At 36.0% G+C, this 20,789-nt stretch overlaps 1 protein-coding gene across 3 annotated transcripts in view; it reads right to left on the reverse strand.

Moving 5' to 3' along the window:
* Positions 1–20,789, reverse strand: part of mylka (myosin, light chain kinase a) — a 97,374-nt gene that overhangs the window by 62,648 nt on the left and 13,937 nt on the right. For 2 of the 3 annotated variants that reach the window (XM_088930136.1, XM_088930134.1), the window contains exon 2: positions 15,883–16,056. In XM_088930136.1, coding sequence (XP_088786262.1) covers positions 15,883–16,050 — 168 coding nt within the window. In that variant the 5' untranslated portion in view covers positions 16,051–16,056. Of the gene's footprint in view, positions 1–15,882; positions 16,057–17,184; positions 17,253–20,789 lie in introns of those variants that run through there. The other variant, XM_088930135.1, reaches the window with a different exon arrangement.

Consider the following 20,789-nt stretch of genomic DNA (forward strand, 5'->3'; position numbering starts at 1 on the left):
TGAGAAGCTCTTTCATCTTTAATCCTATCACACTTTGCAGCAATGCAAGCCCTGCTCTCTCTTATTACAGCCTCGTCTAGTTGAAGAGTGCATAACAGGTCAGCACCTCTCAATTAGCAGAACGTAAGTGGAAAAAAGATACTGCCCAGCAAAGTAATTGCCACTATTTAGGAAGCCAGTGCACCTTACTTGTACCTGCTCTAATGAACCCCTACCCTCTTCTGATTATTGTCACAATCGAACTTCATTTGTGAATCTGCAGAATTCAGCTCTAGGTCACTTCCTTCGCCCCGTTGCACTTGTTTTCTCAGAAGTTACTGAAGCATTACAAATCTCAAGGCAGGGACCACAGCTAATAAGGAGGCTATGTGGACTTTCTTTTTTTTCCACCTGGTGAATTGCCAAATGCAATACCCTAACTCATCTGTGACTCTTTCTGAAGAGAGCCCCAGTAAGGTCACAAGAGGAAACATTATGTTTCATTGTACTGACAACCAATATAACGCACTTTCACAGAAGGCTGACTTTGAATTAACTGAAAACAGAAAAGGAGGAAACTATTAACCATTGCTGCTGATTTGAATTTCAAATTTAACATATGAATGAATACAGCCTGACAACTCTTAGACTATAAATTGATACCATATGGAATCTGAATTCCAAAGGAAAAAAAAATAAAACCTTGCTTTGTGTTCTATATCACACATTCCGTCCTGTCAAGGTATGTTTTTCTTTCAATCAAATATTACTCCCAAGAAAAAGGAACGCTCCAGATATACCCAAAAGAGTCAAATTAGGCTCTAAGGTTTTATTAGAATCATACAGGCATTGGTATTTCCTCTGAATACTGTTTTTGACATGCAGTCAACCATAACTTAAATGCCGACTGCTTCGCTATTAAGTAACGTTCAGTTAAACAGTTCACCTTAGTCACAAGAGAGCACATACATATCTTAGAAAAGAGACAAATAACAGAGTACTAGTGAGTTTCAGAAGGAAACAAGTGGAGTTCAAGAAGGATTACAGTTGGGACTCTTCCTCTTATTTTTTCCATTATTAATGACTTTGGCAGGCAGGTCTAGTAAAGCATCTAAATTTGAGGATGACACAAAGCTACATGGAAAATGAAAAATAAATCCCAAGTGTTTTAATTGCATTGGCTTGTTTTTGTTTTCAATTACACAGATTCTAGAAACAATATATAAAATAAGTTCTTCAAACCTGAACAACAATGTTAGAAATTAACAGTGTTACAGTTTAGCTCCTTAATGTTCAATTAAAGTCTTTATTTTCTTCAGCTGGTAAGCACATCAATTAGTGTGTGTTTTATATACTCATAATGAATCTTTTTTAATTGACAGACTAGTTTATTTTAATTCTGTTGCATGTATTAGCATAACACAGAATAAATATTTAAGTTTTTTAAATGTATCAATAAATTACATTACATTTTTTAAATGTCTCTTGATATCTGGGGACAACAAGCTGTGGTTGGTTTGTATTAGACCTCCTTAGAGTTCTATCAGTGCATTTAATTCATCTTAATACTGTACAACACAATCTACACAAAATACTAAATTATGCTAATCAAAAGGTACTTTTAATGGTGTCATACATACAGTCTTTAGAAGGAAAAAATCATTTAAATAAATTATTGTAATAGGATAAAGATGTGTCTTTATGGTAGCAGAATCTTAAAATAATATTTGAGACTTAGACACAGAACAAAAAAAGTTGGATATTCTACAAAACAGTTGCATAAAACTGTACAGTGTGATGTTTATAATACCTATAAACACAGCAAGCCTCAATGTAAATCTGCTTCTGTATTTAAAATCATGAAAAATGTCTAAAGACAATGGATTTAGTTCTTCAGTCAGCTGTTTCATAGCTGTGAATTGCGAGATCATATTCCAAAGACTTACCCTAACATTTTTTAAAACATTCTTTCAAATTTTCTCTCCCTTTTACTGTGGCCTTATGCTATCACATGCCTCGGTACATCTGGTGATGATTAAACTTCCTCTTCTAACCACAAGTTGGCCACAGACTAGAGTTCTTTAGGAATTACCTGAAATGCCAAATGATCTTGAACAAAAGTAAAATTAAAATGAACTCAAGCTACTTTATTTGCCTTCATCGTTGATATAACTGGGCTCTTAAATACTGATATCCTGTGAAGTTTGTATGTCAATATTAATAACAAAACGTAAACGTATTTAATCGAAAACGTAAAAATATTCCCCAATATCTGATGAGCATATAAGTTGGGGTTTTAACTCTGAAAGGAGAGAAGGTGAACATCTGTTAAACATATGCCATGCTTCCAGCAACAGGTATAGAAAATATCCGCTTTAACCAAGCACTAAAGGCAAAACTGTTTGCTCATAAAGTTATTTAATAGCAATACCCACTGTAACTGCAGTTTATTCCATGCTACCCCTTGCTTAAAGTGATATTTCAGAAGAACAAAAGACATTAGAAAACATAGTGGAATAGTAAAGAATGTAGAAGTCACAAGGTTTATGCTATTAATATTCTTACAAATGTGTTGCAATAAAATAAAGCTGACTAATATGGGTTAGTCTCCTCTATCCATTTTACTGTGGTTGGTGAAATCTCTCTAGAAAGTTAGGGTGAAACTGCAAGTGTGGTTTAGCTGTAGCAGTGCTGCACATCTGCTTCCAATAAGGCTTCTTACAGTGAGGTCTCTGGCATACCTTTCAGAAAGTTCAGATCAAACCCCACATAATCTTCTCCATGAATTTTCCAACCAACATTCAATTATGTATTAAATATTTTTTATGTTTTCAAGTCCAAATTTGTGAGATTTTCTGTCCTTGGCAAGCCAAAAAAGGCAAAGAATGTGGCAGCACAGGAAAGGCTACTGTTGTCACCTTCCTTTGCACATGATAAATTCTTGATTTGCATCACCTGGAACTGAGAATGTCCCTTGGATCAGGACAAAAATCTATCCCACGAAAATGCCAACTCATTTGACAGGGTCAAGGAGTAGAAGAATCCAGCTGATCTGCGGGACAGTTCTCAATTCAGAAATGGTTTTAGAAATTTTTAATTAGGGGCATTTTTTTCTTAAGTTATTAATGCAGTGGTATTGTTTTTTAAAAACACATAAGACTGATGTGAACAAACTCTTCATACACAGTTACTGTATGAACATAAGGTTTCACAGTTGGTTTTGACTATAGATGATGATAAATATCATTACAGACTAATAATATGTTCAATGTATCCATTTTGATCATAGTATTAAGTCTTAATATTCTACTTTAAGATACTTATAAAATAATCTATCCATCCATTTTCTAACCACTTTATCCAATACAGGATTGCAGATAGGGAGCCTATCCCGATAAGCAGCAATCGTAAGGCAGGATACATCCTGGATGGGACACCAGTTCATCGCAGGGCACACACAATTACAAACACACACTAATACCAGGGCACCAGGGCCAATTTTCCCCAAAAGCCAATTAGCCTACCAGTACAGTATGTCTGTGGACTACAGGGGAAAACCCATGCACATGTGAACACAGAGTGAACATACAAGCTTCAGATTCCTGTGGTAACCCAGGAACTGAACCTTGCTGAAAATTGCTTTATAGCTTAAGTGAGCATTATTTAACTTTAGGGTATGGTGGAACAAAGGAAGGCAAACAAGCTCTGAAAGTGCTGTGGTATCTCAGGTAGTGGTTGTACTTTACTAGTATAGTAAAACCTAATGTTTTCAACATGGGCTCCTGAAGTAAGAAAGCACAAGCATTTCTGCCTATGAAATTCTGCTTCTCTCAGTAATACTTGGCATAATTCCTGTGCCTCCCAGACTGCAATTATATTACTTCCAAACCAGCAGTAATGTGAGCAATGCAAATTTCAAATACTAAACAAAGTTTCCGGTCCTTCCTTTCAACTACGTAAATGCAGCTCAAAATGTGATTAAATTGAATGGTCATCCTCAGTACTGCTATTGTGTTATGGTGGTATTCCTATATCAGCAGCTGAGGCAGAGCGCTGGCTACTGTACGTATCTCAATAGGCAGTAAACCAGAATTGCATATCCTATGCCGGAAGAAAAGATGCTCCTATATGCTAGTTTCACTTGTCACAAAATCTTATTTCATATAATGGGAGCTGACCTTTTTTAAATTATTCCCCTGTCTTTTGCTCACCCTGCCTAACTGTATATCTCTTGAGTCACAGAGAGAAAAAGGTAACAAAATGCTCCAACAGTTAGTTAGCAGATGTTTGAAAATTCCCCAGGGCTCTCTGCAGTGTTTATGGCTTCTGGATATGTGCCTGTGACATGCTGTAATTGAAAAAACTGAAATCTAAACAAATAAAGCCCATGAAATTCAAACCAGTCTGCTAAATAAGTCAAAATGATGGCATAAAGTGCATATTCATTAGTACGCAGGTGAACTGAAGAGTAAACAGAATTCTGCATTTCAGATAAACTTAAATATGATCTTTTCTTGTGATGTAATAGCGTAGATACTTCAATAACTTCTAAAGAGCTCTAATATAAAATCAACGATTGCTTAAAGAAAGATACAGTTCATCTGTACTCAATGGAAACTTAAAAGTTGGTTGATTTTAAGCAGACGACTAATTTGACATTCTCAAATTAATTCTCTTTTATTTCTCTGTAGCCCCCCTAGACTGAATGTGACTCTCTTTGTTTTACTGTACATACAATATATCCATTTCAATTCAGCAGGTTAGAGGGTTTAATTTAAAAGTTAAAATAGATATCTAGCGGTATAAAATATAACAAAAAATCATTTTCAAACAGAATAGTAGTTCTTTTTTACACATCAGTTCTTTTAGTTCCTCTCCAGAAAACATTTTTGTAAAAATAAAAACATTACTCAATAAAATGTATTTTTTTCCAAGTGTAGATCCTTGAACTATGTAGTAGTTTATGTATCTGTCAACTTCAATTACAAATTAAAAGAAATTGATGTCTATTGCTTTCTACTAATCCTTTCAGATCTCCAGTCTGTACTTAATGCTGTGAACAGATGTAATGTTAAACTGCGCACATTAGTATTTCAATGCAGTACTTATAGGTTTTATATTATCTCAATTCCCTGCGACCCTGTACAGGATAAAGCAGTTAGAAAATGGATGGATGGACATATCTATTTTTCTGGGTTTTGAAAACATTAAATAATCTTTTTAAAAAACTTCAAATGCAAATTGTAATAAGTAGAACAGTGAGAAAGGTCACTGCAGTTTTGGTTTTATTATTAAGCTAAGAGGGCCTAAGGGAATAGGCTGAAACTGCAAGCGCTAGTCTGCAGAAAATTAAGCATTTTTTTAAGTCTGTCTAGCCAGGACATGTAAGCTACCACAGACCTAAAAATGTCAAGTACTCTCCAGAAGGGTTTAAAATAATGGGCTACTGAATAACTACAGTTAAACAGTACTAGACACTTAGTTATAATAAATGGAAGGGAAGGTATCAAATGTAATTTAATATTTCTTTACTCCAAATCATAAATTCTAAAGAAATAGCCAATAGATATATACGTATTGAAAAATACACGTTAGTACAATTTAATATTATCTTAAGGTTAAAGGTTTTCTAATGATGTGTACATTACCATCATTAATTACAAAATAATATACAATATATTACTGCACAAAACTCCACAAATACTGAAAATTATAATGTTCTGCTTCAAAAATGATTAAATTGTTATTATAGTTGCCAAAAAGTCTTGTTTTTCCTATACAGTAGTCTATCTACTGTACAAGAGAATGATCAAAATGTGTATTTAAATGTAAGCATGGGTTTGACAGTCTTGTACAAGAACTGGCAAAGCACTGCAAGCTATAATGAACATTAAGGTAAAGACATGTCATGAATTTATCAAAAATCGCAGTACTGGTGTGTGAATAAAGATTTCTCGCAGGACATTCACTTGCTGAAAACATCTAAATGACTTAGACTTCACAGGAAAGGACCAATTCTTTGACATAATGGATCTCCCACAACTTTGAAACAAAAGTACAGTATGTCAATTGTCAAATTGCATTTTGCAAACAAAATTCTCATTAAGCTTTTTGGTAATTAGAAAGTCAAATGCAAAACAGTTTAATTACAACTCTGAGTCAGTGGTCCACCCTCCAATCTCAAAAAGAAAATAAAAGGAACCAAACGAGAATGCACACACCCTCTATAAAATAAATGCCTTCTCGCAATGCAGTGTGCAGTGAAGGAGGTTGATCTGACACTGAAAACTTTGAGAAAAATTTGAGAGAATGGTGGAGAGAAAGGGAAAAAATGATGTTCAGAGGAAACAAAGAAAATGGATCGGGGAAGGTATTCTTCACAGTGAATGTTTTTCTTGTACTGTATTGGTATACAGAGGAATTTCACTTTCATATAACTGACAGCATTTTGCTTGCAGTACAGTATAACTACAGTCAAACGATTGCTTATTATTAGTTATTTCATAGTGAAAACAAACATACAGTAGGTTGTATTATCATTGGTCATTGGTATTAGAGGGGAACATTATTAATCTTCACTAGTACAGTGCAATAGTTCCCGACTCAAGCTTAAAAAATCTGGACTATATTCCAGTCCATGATGTTTAAAAAAAACTATATTTCAGGCAATTTCATGTACAGTACTGTGAGGCTGTTGTTAACAGATTAAAAAAAAATCTGGTGTTCATTGCACAGGGGGGACTACTGAGCCCTCTGTGAAATGACTGTGGTGGTCTACGATTTGCTAATCCAACTTTCCTTTTCATTGTAAACAACTCCTTCCTTTCTGAAATCAACGCATTTATGTAATTATAACAATGTTACAACAAAGGCAAAGTTTAAATCATATAACCATAAAAAATCCCTTATATCTTCCAGTACTCCCATTATTTATATCCACATCAAATGTAAAAGAGAATTAGTATAAACAGGAAGTCTCATGGGTCATTAGGTAATAAAGAGACTAATAGCTGTTTATGTTCTTTTAGAAATATAAAAGCCTCAGACTCATTATAATAACAGCTAGACAAAGTAAAACATGGAGCTGAAGGTAATATTATTGTTGGGTTGAAGTGCAGTGAAAGAATGTCAGGAAAAGGAGACCCAGATGTCTGCACTTGAGCTCAGTGAATGATATTGTATTTATCTATACTGTTAATGTGCCAGGGAATGAAAATGAAATCAGCCGTATTTTCTGATTGGAAAAAGGCAAAGTCTCAAAAATTTTAAACACATCAGTTGCATAAAAAATAAAAAATAAAACTGCAATACTGTCCGGGAGCTTCTGTTTTATCGTTGTAGTTTCCTTTACCAATCATATTGCATTATGACACTTGTACGGCTCTCAGAGACTGTGTAAGTATTGTATTCCTTTATACAGTCCCATTCACTCTCTTCAGATCCTTTGCTTAAGCATTCTGTTTTATTCTAGCTGCACAATACTATGTATCTTTCAAGGAATACATTTCATACATTTTATTTCATACATTCTCCTCTCCTCTAACTTACTTCTGTGTATGAAGAGTTGGAAATGCACTGAACATCTGATGTTGGCAGGCTATATTATTTCTTATTAATATTTGCTGCTGATAACATGTTTTGACTTAAGAAAAATGTTTTTGTCTCAACAACAAAGAATGACTAAACACAATCCTTTTTTAAACATTTGTTAGGCTTTAACTGACAAAAGATGTAATGAACATCCTGGCAGAACTGCAAGCTCCAAAACCTTCAGTCATATGGAAATAATAATGAACTCCAATCTAATTAAGGCAGACACATCCTCTTCTACTTCTTTATTGGGTTCAGTGTTTCCAGGAAATGTTTTCAGATTGAACTGTTCAACAATCCATGCGCAGGCATCTGTGCAAAATATAAAAATTGTCTTCTACCGTCTTTTCCAAGACATCAGTGGAATTGTAGAGGTATTCTTTAGTTTTCTCTAGTCATCTAAGGCATAAACTCCACTTTTGGAGCTGAATCACGTCTTAAGGAAGTAGTTGAAACATTTAAGAATCAATAGCAATTACAGGGCTTTCCCTGCAATTGTATCCCTTACAACCAAATCAAGAGGACATAAAACAAACTGAAACTATCTACATTTTGTAATTTAGAGTTTCAATTCCTATCAATTTCAAGCATTTTTATATTGTACTTAATGAGAGGTGCTAATATGGCCTCTATGTTCAGTTAATATACTCTAGACAAGCAGGCAGAAGTGAAGCCAGTATGGAAGAATGGGATCCATATTTTACAGTGTATAGGGACAATAAAAACTCTGTAATTGGCTGACCAAAACACCATAAAGCAAGACCAAAATGCAGTGTAGGGAGAACACAATTCTGAATGCTTAAACTAAAATGTCATGTAGCAACCGCAAAGTACCATTCTGGGAGAATACAACACTATAACAAAAGCATTTCTTATGGAAACCACAATTCCTTGTATGGACAGCACAAAATGCTGTATGGGGAGAACAAATTGTTGAAAATGTTATATATGTCAGATGTGACAGAAGGGGCTGCAAGCAAGTTGATCGTGAGAGACCTCCATCAATGAGTAGCTTACTTTAATAATTTAAAGCACTTAATCAATGCTTATAGCAAATATTTCCTTTCCAAAACATATTTGTTCTGATCCCTGTCTTACTGAATATATCTTCTTTTTTAAAAAATAACTACACCCATGTAACATATCATGGAAATCCCACTATCGGAAAGAAACACACATGTGCAGTTTGTCAAGAGCTTTGACTTTGACATCAGTTTGAGAGTAGCTTACAACTCAACCAACATTATAGCTGGGAAAATATGCTATTATTTTTGTCATGGTTGCAGAGGCAGGTCAGAATGCCAGTATCAATAACAACCGATTGTTGTAATTTCCCTCATTTCCTGAACTAACACTGTATCATTAACCAACAGCCAATTAGTGGTAAAGTAATGCAGTTTAATCACGTTATGACGCTGGTTATTAAAATGATTAATTTGATTTGAGCAAAAGCCTCACAACATCCTCACGTCTCAATGACATGTCTTCCAGAAATAATAAGCTTTTACAGCAAGCTGAGGTCTGCCAGTTTAGCAAAAGTAAAGGGTCAGGTCGATTTCTTTCACTTGTGTCAGTTTTCAGAGCTTTTCATGAACAAAATTACATATCAGGCATTATCTGTGTCAGTCAGTTATTAGTCAGTCATTTTTTGTGATGCTAAAAATGGATTATGTAGTTTTGAAAACGGAGATTATTTATCTGTATTATCACAACTGAATTGCTACTTTTACCAATTTGTGGCATGTTGTGAATTTGGAGAATTACAGGAACATTCACACAGCAATGAAAAGGCTTCCTTATTTGGTTCCACAGCTTTTTGCATATTAGTATTTTCTTATATTAACTTTAAATCAAAACCTGTCTGACCTACAGTATGTAGTGGCTCAGGATATTTTTCATTGAACAAAAGCAGGCTTCAACAAAAAAAAAAGGTTCGAAAACTGCCTAAAAACCTAAGAAGAGTGTTAACACATATCCCCTAAAAACAAGATAACAGGTTTATTACTATATAGTGAATACTGTATACATCATACAAGCTAATGTATATAAAGTATATCAAAAGATTCAGCGCTAAGGATATGTACACAGTATTCACTAATTTTTTGTGACTATAAGGTACACCTTAAACGTGTGCAATGTAGCACATGAAAAGCAAGACAAGTATTAGCCACATTATAGATTAGCTGCTAAGGATATATGGTTTTTTGCATATTTGAGGTTCTCCTTACTAATTTTTGTCAGAATAATATTTTAAATACCTTAACTATCAATAAAATGAATTGCTTTCAAACATTTGACATTTTTATTTAAATAAAGTGGCTTTTTTTAAATGCCTTGGAGGTGAAAGCTACATGAGAGGAATCTTTCGGGAAACGTCGTCCCAGAGAAAAACATGCCTGAAGCTGGTCTTGTGACAAAACTAGCCCCAACACCCGACTGCAAATAACCAGACAGGAAGACAAGTACAAGGGAGTCCAGCAAGCAGAAGTAGAAGAAGCAGAACAATAAGAACAAGGATGAGAAAAGGAACTGCAGCTTACATTGAGGAGAGTGCCTCAATGTATCACTTCAGTGATGTGCACTACAGGAGATCACAAAAGTGACCAATTGCTTCACCAGTTAAATTAAGGCAGAACCTTGTGTAGGTGAGACTGTAGGATCCAGAGTGTAATTTAACCAGAAAATGAAGGTACCATTCCTACTTTTACAAACAGTGCCCTGAGATCTTTAATGACTGAGGGACCACAGTTTAATGTCCCTAGTCACCTCCTTGAGGAATTGCACAGGAAATTCTTGATCCAGAACAAGTACTGAACAAGTAGTAGGTGGAAAAACCTATTGAATCAACCTTTAAACCAGTTTTGTTTTTCTCTGTCCAGAACATTTGATTCTGAAAACCAGAGAAAAAGATAGTTACACAAAAAGGCCAACTACCTGTGGATTACATGAACCAAAACCATCAGTAAATTGTGAGATCTGTTCTAAGACTGGATTTTATTAGAGCCATACAGTACCTTCATTGTAAGAACTATGGTAATGCTTGACATGCATCTTAATAAGTATCATCTCAATGTGTAAAAGATGATGATGATTTCCTTAGAACATGTCTTAATAAGGACCTTCATGCATTCTGCCTGACTTAAAGCTAAGGTTTGATATGGGATGGCGTTAGCCTCATTTCTGCTTTTAACAATCTTCAGTGAATGAGGCCTCTAGTTCCTTACTGAGGCCCATGGTCCTCACTGGAATATTAGCTATGGAAGCAACATAGGAAAAACAATTTAGGTAGTTGATTTTTTCTTGATTTTGTGATTTCCAAGAAAAACGTAACCTCCAAAGAACAACGCATCTCGTTTAATTATTTAAATTGTTTATAATGAAAACAGTATGTTTCACTTCAATAATAATAGCAAACATAAAACAGAATAAAAACAATTAGCATCCACAGTCTGTTACACTTCTGACACATGGAGGCTTGTGAGTGGGACGCTTTAATAGATACTGTAATAGAAAGCAGGTGGGTTGACTGTATGGCTCCCTACTCCTAAAGGTGATTTAACAGGGTTGTTTTGTAACATGTCTTGAGAGGTCATTAATCACTTCAACCCATCCATCAGTGATACGGGGAGGAATCGTAATTAGCCGTGGCTTCTCTTAAATATTTTTCTTTTATCACTTTTCGGTCAAAGGAGCAACACAAAGTCTGCAGAAAAAAAACAGATGAACATTTGGAAACCAGCTTTGACATAAGGAAACTTGGATTGTGCTGAAACCCTCTCTCTTACACAAAAATCATGAAATGAGAATATTAATGGTATATATGGTTGGGAGTCACATTAGGAATGTCCAGGGATGAGTATGAAAAGAAAGAAACAGAGAAGTCCTGAGTTCTATTTTGACCTCTGTAACTAGCTTTGGTAAACCTGAAAACAAATCTTTTTGCTTCACCATAACACACCACAGTGAGATTCACTGAGGCACTCACTCAAACAACGATTTCCCATTCTACTCCTTTAGACTCCCAGTCCTGCTGGAACAAAAACGTGTCGGTCCAGGTGAGTTCTCAGTTATCTAAATGAACAGTTAACTGAACTAAGCACAGGATTAATTTGATGTCTTTAGTTGTGTTCAGCTTTTAAATGTTGGAGGTTTGCTTTTAAGTATTGCATTTTAGTAGTATGCCAACTAATATCACAAGAGAGAAAACACTCTCAGGCACGAGGCTCCTTAATTTTTCTTCAGGAAATTCCAAGCGAAAATAAAAGGAGAAAGAATGCTCACATGGAATTCCAGCCTCTCTCCCAAGTGTTTCTCATCCTCAGGAGACTATAAACCGGCAACAGAAGAAAGAGACCAAGACTTAACAGGGTATGGTCAGGTGTCAAAACCAATTCTTTCTAGCACTTAGTGAAAGAGAACCCTGGAGAAAGGGAGGAAGTCTCAAGATCAGCATTTCTTAAGAAGAATTCCCACTGGAGATTTGTCAAACTTTACTCCTTTATTCAGATGGAGAGACTGGCTTTTGCCAAATGGCAAAGACGATAAGAGCTGGCCCCAGCCAGGTGGTTACATTATCCCCGACAAGTAAAAAAGGATGCCACATAGTGGACTATACAAGTCCTAGGCATGCCTGGAGGATTGAAACAAGCGTACAATGGAGAATGTGGTAAAGGTCTGACTTCAGATTGTGGTTGCTCAGCAACGAAGCAATTAAGCCTATGTAAGGGCTCAAGAAAATTTCCAGAACTAAGCCCTGTACTACCATAAAGAGATATAGGCAAGGTAGAGACTCAGCAGAAATAATAAACAAAATGGTAATCATAAAGCAGCAGGGACTTCATTCTGGATAACCGGAGGTACAAGAAACCACTTGTTACAAAAACTCCCCCCATCTGGATCCCCGTGTAGTATACTCACTGACCGCTGGAAAACATTTTCCCTTGCTGGCACCACCTCTGAAGTCAGTGAGATAGGAGTATGGGCAGACAGAACATTATAGTGTGAGAGACATACTGTATATCCTATTAGTCTGAAGGATTAGGGTTTTGAGAAGCCCTCCAGACAAAGAAATATTTTTCTCAGAATTGTTTTCACCAGGATCAATTAGCGAACCCCACTGTGTGGCTTGCCTGGCCCCAAAGAGTCAACTAAAAATGAGGTATTATGCAGAACAAACTCTTGTGTTATTCCCTATAAAGAACAATTTGCTCAGCAGCAGGAGACATACCACAGGAAAAGATAACTGGAACAGCTTCTAGTACCACAAAAGTGCAAAAAGTAGGTGAAGTGGCATACCAATGTGGCCCACTCATCTAAAAGTGACCTGATCCTTACAGATCAAGGCAATCTCAGGCACACCACTAGTACATGAGTTAGTAGTACTTTTTCGAGACTGTCACCTCAACATACATATTATCCTCAAACAGACACCCTCATTGAAGGATCCGACCACACTGTGAAACAGATTTTGAGGCATGTCACTATAAAAAGAAGGACAAGAGCAAGATCTGCTATTGTCTGTAATGACATTCACTGTATACGTCTCCCCAAGCTTCAATGGGATTCTCCTCCTACAAGTTACTGGGTGGGATACACCCAGAAATCACTGGGTCTGGTATCTAGCTCTCAAACATCCTCTTCCATAATTTACAGAAACATATTGCTCAAGTCACCCCTCTATGCGAGAGAGCACATGGACAGGACTCAATGAGGACAAAAAGCTCAATATGGTAATATGGCAGCCTCAAAAGATAATAATGCCTACCCAAACAGAAGCTATGTGTATCATGTCATTAGTCAACTGGAACTAGGATCAACCAGTGGCGGTGTACAATTGGCAGAATGCAGCCTGTCATATGGTTGGAATTATCAGTCAGGGTTCACTCAGTCAGCAACAACTATGGCTTCCTAAGCACTTGCAGGCTTGCAGTGCTGTCAATGAAGACTTTACCGCCGTATGGCACCTCTTAAGTGGGTGGCGTGAGCTAGGAGAGAGTACAGTATGTAGCATGTTGGCAGAAAAAATGACAGCAATACTAACCATCACCACAAGAGGGCACAAATGGACTCTCAGGAGTTAAGCTCCTTCCTTGATTTCTCTCCAGGGAATTCCACATGAGCATATAGGGAGAGAGTGCTTATTTAGAATTCCAGTCACTCTTCCAAGTGCTCCTCATCCAAAGAGCGGATGTCTCAAGGCAGGCGTTGCTTAAAAAAGCTAAGTCCCATGAGATATCCAGCATCCATTCAGAGATGATGTTCTACGTCAGGCAGCAGAGCTAAGTGCTGACCTTAGCCTGGCAGTCGGACTATTCTGACACGCGACCAAAAACGAGTCCAAACTATCACACAATTTAAACCCTCTAACTTTCCAGTAGATCAAAACCATCAAAAGGGTCCAATTAAACAACTTATTAGTTCAGAGTTCAAACTTATGTTAAATATAAATACTACCATGTGTGGATTTTCCCCAGTTCTTCTCAGAACAGGGAAGCTTCGACTCAGATTGAACCTCCTAGTCTTAAAGCAAGGTCTCATACAATCCCAAACACCCAATCTGCAAAGCCAACAACCACGATACCAAAACACTGGTCTCTGCTCTTGGGTAGATTAATTACTCTTGAGAGTTCTACATAATTAGCAGTGTAATTAACTCTTTGATGAATTACAGGGAAAAAACCCCCAGCAAATTTAGTTCCAAATAAGCTAAGCCTAAAGTGAAGAGATTCTGGAAGGATTCTATCAATTACAGTATGAACCAATTACTTTCTGCACAGTTTTCAAGTAACACAAGAGGAATCGGTGCACAGGAGTGGAAGAGATACCTTATGTTTCAATATAAATATGCTTTCATGGTCTTCCAGTAATAGGTTGACAGAACTTTATGAAACAAACATCCCTTTTCCAGGAAGATACAAATAACTAGTCATAACAGAGTAGAAGGTGAGACTTTCAAAGCTTAGAACATCATAGATTTAAGTGGATGCATTCCCTTTTCCATTGTTTGCAGCAACTGGCCTGAAGTGAAAGGGGAAGTACATTGAGAAAGAATGAACAACAATGGCAGCAGGCAGTAACAAGAGAAATCCTGCCAGTAGTTGGTCCTTCTTATTGTGTTCCGAAGTTGTCTTGGTTTTTTTTTCTTACCCTGCTTGTACCACTTCTAACAACAAGAAGGCATCAGGATAGCCTAACAAAATAGCCAAAAAAAAAATCCAAATAAAATAAAACCTTTGGCAAGAAAGAAAGCCGGAGTTCAGCTAAATCACATGATGCAACTTTCTTTCAAAAGCGTTCAAACTGCACACTGTGGTCAGATATAATTGAAACCTAAACCTCAAACATCCTTTAACACTAAAATGTGTACTCTGGTAGAAGCAGAGTAAGCTGTAATAAAAACAGAATAAATAGCAGGGAAGCCAATTTCGCAACAATCGTAAAGAAGACGAAGGTATAGAATGGCTGTGACAATGCTTTTCAAAGATGTATAAGTATAGCACAACGATGGGAAAGCAACAATAACAATCTTCAAACTTAAGCATTCTGCAGGAATTCCTAGTGTCACACAGCAGCTCCTAAGAGCAGAAGAAAGGCTGCACATCAGCATTGACCCACACAGCTCATTTGGTTTCCAGAGGCTAATTGATAAGAGTATCTCATTAAGGCTTTTCTTTTAATAAGACAGGGTGTCAGCTTCAACAACATGGACAGGTACAGTAGCTTGCTCCAGATTCTCACAAGCCTTTGTAATCAAGCACAAAATATTAAAAAAATAATCCATTACAGTAACAAGTTGCTTGTGTGAAGAGTTATTTTGTTAAATTAATAAGATGTCAGGGAAATTTGCTTTTAAACTGTAGTTACTTTACATAGTATATACTGTACATTATACAACTATATACATTATATACGGTAGATCACTATAACTGATAACTGTTTAAAATTCTTTTGCCCTAACCTCTTGTTAGTTTTAAATCGAAATCCTTCACACAAATAACCAGTTACTCTAATTGATTATTTAAAAAAAATAACTTTCTCAAACAGTCTCTGGCTATGAGTCTTAAAGATGAGCGTAACACAAGATGAGAAATGTGAAACTGTGAAACTGTCTATCTATTGTCAACTGAAACTTAATATGTACCATATCTGTGGCATTTATATGTTTTTCAATCTGTACCTGCATACTGCTTACAACACTGAACTGGGACACGTGTCTATAGCAATACTACCTGTCACTCACTAGAAGACTTGAGCTCAGGTGACAGAATGCTAGAGCTCACCTGCCGCAGGTAAACAATAGTGAGCATTCCTTACCTTTCCGTCAATCCTGGCTGTGCTCCCCAGGGCAACACGCACATTCCGGGGAGGAAGGGTGAAGGCTGGTGGCTCAGTGGGCAGGGCACTGTTACTGGGAGGGGCTCTTCCCAGGGTTAGGCTGGCCTTTGAGATTCGAGTCGTCGTCACTATCTGAACGTCCCCCATGGTTCACTTGACATAAAAAAATTGAATAAGTAAAGATTAACAGCAGTATATTCACGTCTAAAGAAAGACATTGCTCAATGGACACCAAAATGTCACTCTTCTCTTGTCTGTTGTGAGATGTACGCAGGGCTCAGTGCTTTAAAAAAAATTAATACCACACAATTAAGGACAGAAGAAAGGTTACAAATGAGATGAAGCGATTCCTCCCCTCTAATCCATTTATTAGACGGTAGGTTTTTGATCCAAGGATCTCATCCAGCTGTTTTTTGGAAGAAACCAGTATATTGGCCACAACAACATTGTTGGGTAGTTTGTTCCATACTCCCGTACAGAACAACCCTAAATATAAAACCAAATTTAAAATACTTGCCTGAAAAAATACTGTCCATTTAATGTGTCCATAAAGGACCACAGCATTAATGCATTAATTATAACACTATGCTGACAATTGCAGTCTACATTTTAAATAAAGCTTGTGATGTTTTCTTCTTTTGTCCTAGCTGTACTTCATCACAATACATGGCAGGAATATCAGACACCACCCTTCTCCCAAAGCAGCAAAGAGAACTATAAAAAAGGTCATTCACATAAGAGAGAATCCACATCTAATTTCTTAGCTCATCTGTACTAACATCTAGATCTCCCAATCTAAGAGCATCGGTTTTTGAAAACCAAGTATTTTTTCACATTATGGTTTGTTGGCTTTGAAGGCAAGCTGGAAATGAATAAAAGTTAAAATAAATATTACTTTCCTTTCCTCTTATGAAGGAAACTGCTGCCAAGTTTTTAATTTCAGCGTTGGCTACCAAAGACACAATTTTCGATTCCCTTCGCTTCTGAATTGCATTATGGTGACTTCCCAACAAAGAATTTTAGTTTCTTCAAAACGTCATTCAAGAAAACCAAAATTCTGTACTTTGAAACCGCTATCATTACCTAATGTTTCTATGCCATTTACAGTGATTTGATGATCCACATGGTTAATGAATTGTAGTCTGTTCTGATCCCTTTCTAATACAAAAACTTTGCATTAAATTTATTATTTAATATACAATCAGTCATATGTGAGTATAGGAAACAGGACTCTTTTGAGAAAGCAGGAGTACCACTGCACAGCTGCAAGATCTGACTTACAGATGTTTGTACAGTTCAAAAGGGCATGGTAGACTTCAGCAGGACTGCCTTCTCCCCTCTCACCAAAAAATGTAAAAGGAAGGAACCCTCATTCATCATGGTTGTTTGGGCGTGCTATTAAATCAGGCAAAATCAAACAGATCAAACTGTGAAGTCAAGTGCTATTTCAAATACAGTTATTTATTACAATTTTATTATAACAAAATGTATTATTAAATTTAAATTATTTTTCTTCAACTCTTCAAAATGAATGCACGACTGCACAAACTGTATGGAAACCACTATTAAATAATACACAGTTACCTCTTTTGGTGAAAAAAAAAATCTTTAGATATTTTAAACTATAAATTTTTCCTATTGTGTTTTTCTCGTGCGTTTATATTCATATTTTCCTAATTGATCCTGCAGAGGGGAGAGAACCCTTCTGGAATTAGTATTTTATAGCAAGCTTTTAAGCATATCTTGAAACTGTAAAGGTGAAGTCCAAAAACAAAGGTTTAGTTTCAGAAAAGCACAATAAAAAGGAATGAGACAACACTTAGAATGGGCTAGGATGAATATGGAATCACAAAGGATGGCATCAGTATGAAGACATTCTGTCTGAAGCACAGAACAGAACTACCCTGTGAGGAAGTAAATTAAAATTAAAATTAAAGCACAGGCCTCAAAGGTTTAAAGAGGCAATTAAGAAGCATATATCGTACATGGGGAAAAAAAAGCTCTTTATAAAATAATTAAAAGATACAAATCCAGTTAAATAAAATGAGCATAATGAACTAAAAGCACAAGTAAAATGATAATACACTGTCAGGAAATTTCTAGAGAATCAGTCTAGTGATACAGGCAGAGTTCAAAGCAATGTCTTATATAGACATATTAGAATTAATTTTAGTCTTAAACACAGAAGATTATGATATTAATATTTATATTAATATTATGAAGTATTCAAAATCTTTAAAATCACTGACAATGTCGATTACAATGGTTAATCAATTTTAGTCTTTTCCGAATTCTTTCTAATAAGAAAAAAATGCATTTAAGTTTTATAAAATTTAATATTTAATATTCAATCAATCATATGTGAACATGGGAAATAGGACTCTTCTGAGGAAGTACTGTACAACTACAATATCTGACTTAAAGAGGTTTGCTCAATTCAAGAGAGTCTCAATGGAGTTTTTCAGAATAGGTAGTGAAACAAAAACCAGAGGACACAAATGGACCTGAGCTCAAGAAGTTGGTTTATACTAAAAACATAAAAAACAAAATACCTTTTTACTTTGTGTTATGATAGTCTGGAATAAACTTACACATATTGTGGAAACTGATACTCTGCTTCTCTTGAAAATTGCTGGATTAAATGCTCTGATCAATAACCTACCAATAGCTACTAATACCAAATAAGAATGACTGAATATTTTCCCTGGTTTTCAAACTTTCTTATGTTCTTATTTTACATGATAACATTGAGAAAAATATTAACACATATTTTATTAAGAAAAAAATATATGTTGGAGTCCTTCTTCCTTAATAACAGATCTAATACAATCTAAAGATATACACAATATCTTTTTGGGATTTGAAAAATGTGTGCACAGTTAATAGCTAATATAGATTTTCCAAATTCAGCAATAGAATTTTTACTGTGTTAGACTGAATTATGAACTATTTGATTATAATGCTGACAAAAAAGGACAGAAAGGTGTACCTACATCTTCTAACCTACAATTTCCATCTGCATACAGGTATGTGCATATTCTTCATAAAACATAATATGCTTTAGTGAAAGAAACAGTAATTTAGAACTGTAAAGAATCATTTCATAATGTGTACTGAAAGTGGTGCTTTCTCATTTCTGTGCCATGCTCTTTGTTTTTTATTTAGTTCTTCACAGTCACTTATTCACTGATCTCAATGTTCAGAAAGAAGGGACAATGCTGAACTTTTAAAACAATGAATCATTACTCTTCACTGGTCCAAGTCACATTAAAAAAACAAAAAAATAAAACTGTTGTGGCTCTGTTCCTTGTGACGCAGGTCAATGAGCATGTAGATGAACGCTTCCTCCTTTGGTTTTATTTGGACATAACAGTCATAACAATGTCCTTCCTCTAGTCAAAGTGGATTTCAACAAGTCTAGAAGTTTTCCACTCCCAAATTATTGCTGTCACCCATCTTTCAAAGTTCAGCTATTTAACCTGCACTGCAGGTCACTGACAGCAGATACCACAGCCACTGTTTGGAAAGACTGTGTTTGGGGGGAAAAAAAACACGATTTTGTTTATAAGAGACTGATTAGGACACATGCATTTAATTTGTTTGGCCTCACCCTTTATTTGTGTTTCAGTAGTCGAGGTTACAGTATGTAGAACACAGCTAGATAAGCATTTCTTACGTGCAAACACTAATTATGTTTATGAGACTGCACTGAACAGTGTGTCTTTTCAGGTTAGAGAAGAAACAAACAGCCTGATTCTCAACAAAATTAAGGGAACATGAGTACAGCCATGTGGCGATACAGTGGCCAGCATTATTAGCTTAATGCAACACAGCCATTAGTCAAAGATGAAATAAATTATATGCAATATATTTAGATTAATTGCATTTCTATAGCTCATATCTTCCCACACATTCTTTCAGCATCGTTATGCATTAGAAGCCTCACTGTACAGCATAGCAGGTGGGAAAAAAATAAATTACTTCACCAATGAATTCAGGGGGAACTTTGGGTCAAAGCCAGCTTGTGTAAACCCAACGTGGAATTTAGCCAAGACACCAGGGTAACATCCCTTCTCTTATGAATAGTGCCATGGGATCTTTAATAATTATTTAGTCAGAACCTCGGTTTATTGTCTCGTCTGAAGGATGGAAGCTCATACAACACAGTGTCAACAGGTCATCATGCTGGGGCACTGGTTGCATATTTTGGTTCAGTGAGAACCACCTATTAGTCTGTCAAGACCACGGACAGCAGCAACATGGTTATCCTTTAATAGTCTTTGATCCCAATACCGAGTAGGCTTACTCTGCTTTCTGAGAGTTATGATCAGTCTGGAAGGTGGCAACACTGCTGTTCATTATTTATGGTATATAAAGGATTTTATCTAAAAATTTAGATTACGGACAAGAGCACAGTTTGATCATTTATAATGCACTACAAAATAATGAGGAACTGGTAGAACAATGAGAGATATTTTTATACTAGTCTGTTTCAGGAAAGGCTTCCAGTTCCCTGCTGTCTTCCATGGCCTTACCCATGTGTTTTCTGCTCACTGATTATGATTATGTGCTAAACAGAAGATGACCTTGGGAACAGTAATAATGACTACTGATTTATCTGTTTTAGTCATCTTAAGCAAAATCATTGCTTAAACCAAATTTATATTCTGTATGACCTGTGAGAATCTAGATGAGATAAACCCACAGGTGGTTTTTGGGACGTACTGTAATATACTGTACGTAATCTCACTATGCATTCATTATTCCTGTAACATTATGAGTTACAGAGGCAACCATTTTGTACAACACCATATTTTTATTAATTACTAAACAGTAAGTTTGAGGAATTAAATGCAAAGGAGACACGGCAACAAGTGTTGAGTAAA

This window comes from Atractosteus spatula, chromosome 13 (genome assembly GCF_055471065.1).
Source record: "Atractosteus spatula isolate fAtrSpa1 chromosome 13, fAtrSpa1.hap1, whole genome shotgun sequence".
Taxonomy (NCBI): Eukaryota; Metazoa; Chordata; class Actinopteri; order Semionotiformes; family Lepisosteidae; genus Atractosteus; species Atractosteus spatula.